Source organism: Herpailurus yagouaroundi, unplaced genomic scaffold (assembly GCF_014898765.1).
Source record: "Herpailurus yagouaroundi ecotype Mexico unplaced genomic scaffold, PumYag 141, whole genome shotgun sequence".
Lineage (NCBI taxonomy): Eukaryota > Metazoa > Chordata > Mammalia > Carnivora > Felidae > Herpailurus > Herpailurus yagouaroundi.
The window spans coordinates 1,705,969-1,715,684 of NW_024412396.1; the positions used below are offsets into that span (position 1 = coordinate 1,705,969).

At 42.8% G+C, this 9,716-nt stretch overlaps 2 gene segments (V, D, J or C); both read left to right on the top strand.

Annotated features, from left to right (window-relative positions):
- Positions 1-2,388: 2,388 nt before the first annotated feature.
- LOC121031469 (T cell receptor alpha variable 12-2-like) lies at positions 2,389-3,585 on the top strand. The segment is given in 2 exon segments: positions 2,389-2,695; positions 2,898-3,585. Coding segments are annotated over 2 exon segments (411 nt in total).
- Positions 3,586-6,542: 2,957 nt separating this feature from the next.
- Positions 6,543-7,660, top strand: LOC121031366 (T cell receptor alpha variable 8-4-like). The segment is given in 2 exon segments: positions 6,543-6,556; positions 7,089-7,660. Coding segments are annotated over 2 exon segments (435 nt in total).
- Positions 7,661-9,716: the final 2,056 nt, after the last annotated feature.

The following is a 9,716-nucleotide window of genomic DNA, read 5'->3' on the forward strand; positions in this document are numbered from 1 at the left end:
TTGGTTCCTATATGATTTAAAAATCAAATGCATAAACAGCACAGTTATGCTAATGAGAACACAATGGGTAAAGATGTGTGTGTTTCCACATATATAAAGATCTCCGTTATTGTTGTTTTTAATAGTAGAGCTCATATATTTCAAATGGACACAAAATTACTAGCATCTGCAATATCAGGAGATAAATTTCCTTTGAATGGGAGCCTGCTTTGCAGTACTTTAGGTTCACAAGACATATCTAAAAAATGTACTGCTGTAAAAAATGAAGACTACTTAAATCAAATGAGGGAAGGGACTGTGGATTTTCTTTTTGATTGATCACCTTAACATTGTCCTTCAATCATCTGAAGGAGTTCCATTTTTCTTTAGACATCATTAGGCACGGAAGCTTTGCAGACAGGACAGCACTGCGGCTGTATGGATTCTGTCATTTCGCCAGCACTGACGTGACTTTGTATCCACCACAATATTAGGTCTGTTAACCAGTTATATTAATTTTTGTTACAAATCTTTAAAAAAGGTAGGGTCTTTCTTTTTTTTTTTATGTTTTGTTATTTATTTTTGAGAGAAAGATAGAGAGACAGAATGCAAGTGGGAGAGAGAGACACACACAGAATCCAAAGCAGGCTTCAGTCTCTGAGCTGTTAGTACAGAACCTGATGCTTGAACTCATGGGCTGAGATCATGACCTGAGATGAAGTCGGCACTTAACCAACCGAGCCACCCAGGGGCCCCAGGGCAGGGTCCTTCTTATAAAGACTGTACCTTAGGCCTACGTTCTATTTTTTGAGGCTTTAAATTTGGCGTTCATAAATTTCCTAAGACTGGTGCTTGCCATTTTATGCTGCTGTCACATTTTTTTTTAATGTTTATTTATTTTGAGAGAAAGAGAGAGAGAAGCAGAATGGCAGAGAGCAAGGCAAAGAGAGAATCCTAAGCAGGCTCGGCACTGTCAGCATGGAGCTCGACGTGGGGTTCAAACCCGCGAACCATGAGATCATGACCTGAGCTGAAATCAAGAGTTGGACGCTTAACTAAGTCACTCAGGCGCCCTCCCCTTTGGGTTTACCTTTACTGAGAAATGGCTGTGTGGTTTCTGTCAAATGTAATGTGCTCTTAGGGAAAGGGATTTTATTCTATTCTTTATAAAGTTTATTTATTTTGAGAGAGACAGGGACAGTGCGAGTGGGGGAGGGGCAGAGGGAGAGAGAGAAATGTGGGGCTCAAACTCACAAAACTGTGAACTTATGACCTGACCCCAAACCAAGAGTCAGACGTTTAACCGACTAAGCCACGCAGGTGCCCCAAAAGGGTTTTTAATATTAGCATCGTCCTTCTCTCTGTTTCCTACACAGTTGGCAGTGGGAATGGGAAGGGACTGACTGGTGCCTCTTGGCTGGATATTGATTACATGGCTCTTGAATGGAAAAGGGCCCCTGCACTGCGGACCCCTAGCCACCAGCTTCTGCAAGGATACGAGGCAGAAGGGACAGCTGTTGTCTGTGCTCGTTTCTCTATAGCCCCAATTAAGCTTCTGGCATAGCCTGCCCTCTGATAAATGTGGTTTTGCTGGCGAGGGTGGGATGGAGAGACAGAGAGAGCAAGAGCAGATCCATAACTTGTGGAGATTAATCCCTAGATCCTGGGGCTTTCTGCAAGAAAAGGGAATAAGAGAAATTAGACAAAAGGGTAGGTACACACTAGATTTTATTCACAGTCTAGATAGTGAAGGCGGCCCCATCCCTTTTGTTGTTGTAGCAGTAGTGGTGATAGCCTAAATAAGCACTGTTTTGACACACACGTGCCCTGGTGCAAAAACAGCATGAAGAATCCCTAGTTTCTCTAACCCTCAGCCTTGTTAAAAAATATTGCCCCAGTTTTGAGCTGGAAACGTGTTTATTTGGTCAGATTTTAGGCTGTTTGGCCTCGAAAGGATTCTTTTGAGTTAGAATCAATTTCTTTCAAAATTGGAGGTGAGGGAATGAGATAGGCAGTGTCTGGCTTGATGTGGAGAAGAGCTACACCATTTGAAACGCTCCTTGAATCCACAAGAACCTCACCGGACTTCTAAAACAGAATACTCTGTGACTGCTTTTTCAGTGCAGGAAGGTGGTTGTTTTCTGTAAGTGCCTTTGCTCAGACAAGTGTTGCCATTTGACGTAAAACACGTACACATACACATCTCCCTCTCCCCACACATGCTGACTTGGGCCATATGATTCTTAAACTTTTAACTTTATTACAGTGGCAGATTTTTACGGTTACCAGTTCATAGAACAAGGGTCTACATTTTGGACATCTTTTGGATCACTATCATGAGTCCACAAGATGGCAGTGTTTTCTCAGGGACTGAGGAAAGCTCTCAAGTTTTCGTGTGTGTGTGTGTGTGTGTGTGTGTGTGTGTGTGTGTGTGTGTGTGAGAGAGAGAGAGAGAGAGAGAGAGAGAGAGAGAGAGAGAGAGAGAAGGAGACAAGAGGTGGGGCTTGCTGGTGTAGCAGGGGCGGTGAAAAAGACTTTTCTTCCAATTGGTAGAATGAATTTCTTCTATGATTCCTAAAGCAGAACAACTAGAAATGTCTGAGTTAGACTCATTTTTTTTTAGGGCTTAAAATTTGAGTCCTCAATGAACCAGGGGAAGAAAGAATAATGGAGGGCTCAAGAATTTTCCTAGTGATCCTGTGGCTTCAGTTAACCTGTGAGTTTTGGGCATCTCTATGGGAATATAAAGTACAATATTTGGAGTTATCATGTATTCTGGGCCTGTAGGTAGAAACATGAATGTTTCTACCTCAGGGAGGGTAGAGGTGGAAGGCCTGTAAAAAATCATTTAAATTCTGAAGACTAAGCATCCACTACCCAATGGATCTGCTTTGACTGACTGCTGTCTTTTTGCACAGGGATGAGGAGAAGTCACCAGAATGAAGTGAAGCAGAGTCCTGTACCTCTGACTGTTCTGGAGGGAGTCACTGCCTTTCTCAACTGCAGTTATAGTGACAGTGCTTCCCAGTACTTCGTGTGGTACAGACAGTATTCTGGGAAGGGCCCCGAGTTTCTGATGTACATGTACTCCAATGGTGAAAAAGAAGAAGGAAGATTTACAGGGCTGCTCAATAAAGCAAGCCGATATCTCTCCCTGTTCATCAGAGATTCCCAGCTCAGCGACTCAGCTACCTACCTCTGTGCAGTGAGCACACAGTGCTCCCCTGGCACCTGCTGTCTGTACCCAAACCCGCTAGGACCCCAGCAATGCCTGATGTAGAGCCTAGGCTGCAGGGTAGAGAAATTCTGTTTGCTGTCTAGATGCAAATGGGAATTAAGAGCATTAGCCATAACCATAGAATGTCCCAGACACACAGGCAGGACAAGGAAGCCCAGAATGGCTTCAGATTTCATGAGAAGGATCTCTGAGCAAGCACCTAAAAGGATTCTAGACACTGAGGAGTTTTGTTATGGTGATTAAAGGCCTGCATGGATTAATTATCAAAAATATATGGTATTGAAGGGGACACCTGGGTGGCTCAGTCGATTAAGTGTCTGACTTGGGCTCAGGTCATGACCTCGCGGTTCATGAGTTCGAGCCCCGCATCGGGCTCTGTACTGACAGCTCAGAGCCTGGAGCCTGCTTCAGATTCTGTGTCTCCTTCTCTGTCTGTTCCTTCCCCCTCCTCTCAAGAATAAAATAAACATTAAAGAAACAAATAATATGGTATTGAAGATGTCTTAGAACATGTTGGGAGGAAAGTGGATAACACCAAAAATCATATGAAGACCTCCCTCCCCTGACTCCTTGGCACTTTGGAATTGTCCTACAACTTATGTCCAAGTCCAGGAAAAAATCTGTGGCCTGATAGAAATAAGGCTTTGTGACAGATGTTACAATTACAGGGGAAAAGTGTAAAAGTCACATTTATCATAAAGCTGAAGATGTGATCTTTTAGACAGGGCATTGTTTATGTAGTCCAAAAGGTGGGAAGACCCAGAAATGGCCAGTTCAGATTGCTGTTCACATACTCACTGGCTAAGAGGATGTAACAGAGTCAGAATTTGTTTCAGCTTCTCAATCTTTGGACTGAAGACTCATCACAAATATTTCTGAGTCATGGAAGACAGATTTGAAAAGCACTGAGAAAGAGCAGGAAGTTGTGTTGGAATCAAGATATTTGAATTCTAGTTTCACCTGTATCACGTGTCTTCTGATGTCATGGCACCCTGGAAAGAACTTGCTCTGTGGTGTCAGTTTGAATATCTTTTATGTTATCAGTGGGCCATTTGATCTTAGACCCATATTACTATATTTCTACCATACATATTTCAGGATGAAATGAGATTATATATATAATATGTTATATATAATATATATATTTATGTGTCAGAAACATAGTAATATATATTACTAGATATATTACTAATCATAATATATGATTATTACTACATATAATATATAATTATTATGTATGTGTATATTACCATGCTTCTCACATGTAAACGCAGTAGCTGGATAGAGCATATAGAGGGAGATGAACATAGCTAATCCACACATTGCCTTTCAGTGACCTTCAGGGGACATTAACTTTGTCCCCTGTGTTCTGTCCCTCCTGCCCCCATCATGCTCTTTTTCAGCTCAGAGCATCTTCAGGGTCCTAAGAAGTAAATTTCCTTTTAAAAAAAAATTTTTTTTAATGTTTATTTATTTTTGAGAGGCACAGAGAGAGAGAGAGAGAGAGAGAGAGAGGAGGAGGGGCAGATAGAGGGAGACACAGAATCCGAAGCAGGCTCCAGGCTCTGAGCTATCAGCACAGAGCCTGATGTGGGGCTCGAACTCACAAACCGCAAGATCATGACCTGAGCCAAAGTTGGACGCTTAACCCACTGAGCCACCCAGGCGCCCCAGAAGTAAATTTCCTTCACTCACATTTCTGCTGACATCTTCTCATGGTTCATTCTGGGGTGTTCTTTTCCCCTGTCTGTCTCCCTCATCACTGTGATTACATCTATTGGGATGTAATGGGATTATTGACAGCTTTTGTCTTTTTCTTATTTTCCCATTATGGATCTAAGTTCATCCTGTTTGTTTCTAAATTCATTTCAGTGATGATTTGGGGGAGAAGGGAGGAGAGTATATACAGTTATCAGATATTTCGAATCAGAAGCACACCCCAGCCACATTTAAAATTTCAATGTGATTTGGTCTCGTGTGTGAAAGAAATCTATAGGCAGGGTCAAGAAGTAAATCAGAAGACAGAGGCTTCTGATTTCAGGCTGGTGCAGGTCAACAGAGTATTCAGAAAGGAGTGAGTTGTCCTTCTGACATTCTGAAAAGGGCTCTGTTGACCAGATTCTCATTTCACCTGAGATGTGTCTCCCTAGCTTCTTCAGTTTTAAAGTTTCAGTGGTCTAAAATAAGTTGAGTAGGGAAGTCTTCTCCTTTCAGAGTTTCGTTTTACTATTAGAGCATAGAACACACTTCCCCTGTTTGATAGGTCCTGTCCCAGCTGTGTGGGACTGTGTTGCTTTGCTATGGCGAGTGTTCCTGACACTTTACTTCCATGGCTTCTATACGCTCCTTCCCTGCAGGACGTTCCTCTCGTTTCCAGTCAGCTGGCTGCACTCCTTCCAGCTTTATTGAGTTCAAATGGATTCACTTTTTCCCCTCTCTCTTTAATTCCTTCCAGAATCACTTACTTAATGTCATATTTTCCTTACATTTATAGTTCTGCTCACTTCTCTGCAAATGCTCCTTTGTTAATGTTCTTTCCAGGGTGAGGTAGCCTTAATTTGGCATACTATGTCAGTCTATTCTTTTTTTTTTTTTTTTTTTAATTTTTTTTTTCAACGTTTATTTATTTTTGGCACAGAGAGAGACAGAGCATGAACGGGGGAGGGGCAGACAGAGAGGAAGACACAGAATCGGAAACAGGCTCCAGGCTCTGAGCCATCAGCCCAGAGCCGGACGCGGGGCTCGAACTCACGGACCGCGAGATCGTGACCTGGCTGAAGTCGGACGCTTAACCGACTGCGCCACCCAGGCGCCCCTATGTCAGTCTATTCTGACCATTGACAATTGGAACAGAACTCTCACTTTTTCCACTTAAATAATGTGGTGCCCTAGCTATTTTCTTATAGCCTAAACAAATATCAAACGTATTCACCAAGGAGTCTTCTTCAGACTTTCTCCTTGACAAAGAAAATCATCGCCTTTACTAGTTGGCCTTGATTAGATAATGCCACCGGTTCCAGGATGATTTTACCTATAAGTCTCTGGTCTAATTTTTTTTTCCTTTCAGTACCAAATAAAGGAATCATCTCTTTCCCCCACTCTGATGCTCACAGCCAGCAGCATGAGGCCATATGAAGCTCAGCTCAGCTGACACAACTGATTTTAGTCTTTCCGCCTAATGAATGGCTTTAAAAAGTAACGTAAAGTCTCTCGATGGTATTCCAAAGTCTAAAATATTGTCTTCTGTGACTAATTTCTCAGTGAAGGAAATGACTCTTCTATTTTAACAAAGCTCCCATTTCTCCCTTATTTTAAGATTAACACCATGTACCTCAGAAGGTGACATCATCACAGATTCAGGGAGGAAGAAACGTTTTCTTTTGAAGTTTTGGTGGTCATGTCTCTGAGATGAGAACAGAAGACAGCTAGCTCTCTTGGACTTTTGGTCCTGCCCCTGGAGGCAGTGGGCGACGTCACACAAATGAGGCACTTGTTGTGGTTGTAGGTCCTCACCAGCTACTCAGCCCCTCCTCCCTGCAGCTGGCTGAGGGACCCTCACTGATGTCTGTGCAAAGAGGAGTCTGTGACAAGAGGCTAGGGGAAAAAAAAAGGGAGGAAGACTCCTTCTAACAGTTTTTGAAACTTGTCAAAGCAAGGGACCTATACGGCCCAACCTCCCCACTCCTCTTGCTCTGAAAGCCTACAGTGTCTCCACTGCTCAGCCATGCTCCTCCTGCCCATCTCAGGGCTTGACGTGATTTTTGCCCTAAATGAGTAACATTCCCTTTCCTTCTTTGCACAAAAGTGATGGGATGCAGAATGAAGACACCTTCTCTTAATAGGTAGGTCTGTCCTGGTCTCACTGACTCAGCATTGATGTTTCAGGAGGAACTGGAGCCCAGTCAGTGACTCAGCCTGATGCCCAGGTGTTGGTCTCTGAAGGAGCCCATCTGGAGCTGAAGTGCAACTATTCCTCTAGTGGAACGACTTATGTCTTCTGGTACGTGCAGTACCCCAACCAAGGACTCCAGCTTCTCCTCAAGTACAGATCAGGGGACACCCTGGTTAAAGGCATCAACAGTTTCGAGGCTGAATTTAAGAAGAGTGAAACCTCTTTCCACCTGAAGAAATCCCCAGCCCTTGGTAGTGACGCGGCCAAGTACTTCTGCGCTGTGAGTGACACGGTGCCTGGGTCCACAGGGGGAGCTGAACACAAACCTCCCGAGACATTGGGACTTTTCATGACTCAAGAACTCAAGAGAGAGTCTTCAGGAAGGTCTGTTTTTCTGTGAGGGCAAAGACTGCAGGACAGGCTGGGCTCTGGGGAGTGCTTGCCGCCTGAATCGTTGCTTCAACAGCAATGCTGTGCCACATTCAGATAGACTTTGTTCCAGATGGAAGTCTTCTGATGAATTTCTCCAGGAGGGACGCCTCCCACTCATTCCCTACTCCGCTCTCACTCAGAGTACATCATAAAGTGCCAGAGTTCTGAAGTGAAAAAGGCAAGAGCCTTTTTTATTTAAACAAATCATTTCTAGCTAACATTGCCTCAGGTGTTGATCTACATGTGGAAAGCCGAAGTATAGTAAAACCTTGGTTTGTGAGGATAATTCGTTCTGGAAACATGCTTGTAATCCAAAACACTTGTATATCAAAGCGAATTTCCCCATAAGAAATAATGGAAACTCAGATGATTTGTTCCACAACCCAAAAATATTCATATAAAAATGAACACAATACTGTAATATAATACAAAATAATAAAGAAAATACAAAATTTAAAGAAAAATAAACAAATTAACCAGGACTTACCTTTGAAAACCTTCGTGGCTGGTGTGAGGGAGACCAGAGAGAGGAGGGTTAGTGTGTAGGATGACTTGCACTATCACTAACGGAATCACTGCTATCTATTGGCTCAATGGAATCTTTTTCTTTTCTTGCAAATTTAACAAGGAACCTATCCAACGACACTTGCTTTTGCCTCCTTTTGAGGACTTCACAGAAATGTGACACTGCATCGTCGTTAAACAGACTGACTGCTCGCACTGCAACAGTCTTATTCAGGTGGCGATTTTCTACAAAATTTTGCACTGTTTCCAATTTTTTACACATCTCCCTAATCTCATTTGAAGTGAGGGATTCCTCCGCCTTTTTCTCCTTCTCCTCCACATGAGATGCAAAAAGAAGACTTCTTATAAAATCTTGCAATTTTGGCCACTTGCATACCTCATTTATACTTCTTGGTGATTTCCTTCCTAACTTCCACTGTAATCATCTCCTTCTTCTTACTGCCTTTCTTTTCAACCTTTTTCTGCATGGGGGTCATTGTATACCATCGCACGGATGGTGACCACAGTACTAATTATTAAACTCTTGTCATATACTGTGTTTGATGTAACTAGCAATGAGGCAGCAGAGGAAAGGGTCTCTATCTGCAGGCAGCCTGACCTAGAATGAAGTGCAGCATTCCTAAGCTCACTCTTGTATGGAAAAGTGCTACTTTTCCTACTGCCCATAGGTGCTTTGAAGTATCAACAATAACAACAAAAATACACTAGTGCCAGTTGTGGGCATCTTCCAACCTTCTGAAAAGTCACTGATTTCTGCCAAACATCACAGCCTGAGACTGAGCATCCGAGCATGGGAGATGATGACCCAGAATCCTGCAGCGAGAGAGAGAGAGAGCGAGAGCGAGAGAGAGAGAGAGAGAGAGAGAACCATTGGCTCAGTTGTGATCACGTGACGTTTGGTGTCACATACTACTCATATTGCAAGACATCATTTACTTATAAAGTTAAAACTTATTAGAAATGTTTGCTCGTCTTGCAGAACACGCACAGAACAAGTGACTTGCAATCCAAGTTTTTACTGTACTTGGTTATAATGTTAGCTGACAAGCTGTGCCACATATATTCTCAACTAGGGCAAATGTACAGCATAGGCTCTTAATCAATGCAATATAGAGTCTCAACATGGATTTGAAGCTTAACTTCTAGCACATATATAATATCCGAGATATTTTACAACACTGAGATATTTTATAGTAAATTAGACATCATGATACCTAGATTTCCAATCTGTGTTACACAGAACCAGTGAACCTATTTTAGGTCATTCTTTTTTTTTTTAATTTTTTTTTTTTATGTTTTCATTTTATTTCTTAGAGAGACAGAGTAAAAGCGGGGGAGGAGCAGAGAGAGGGGGAGACACAGAATCTGAAGCAGGCTCTGGGCTCTGAGCTGTCAGCACAGAGCCTGATATGGGGCTGGAACTCACAAACCACGAGATCATGACCTGAGCCGTGACTGAATTCTATGTCTGCCCAAATGACTGAGGCACCCAGCCACCCCAAGATTTTATTTCTAAGTAACCTCTACACCCAACATGGGGTTCAAACATACAACCCTGAGATTAAGAGTCACATGCTCCACCAACCCAACCAGCCAGGTGCCCCATCTCTCCCCTCTTTTATTTTCATCTGGGAGGTATCTCTATTCCAC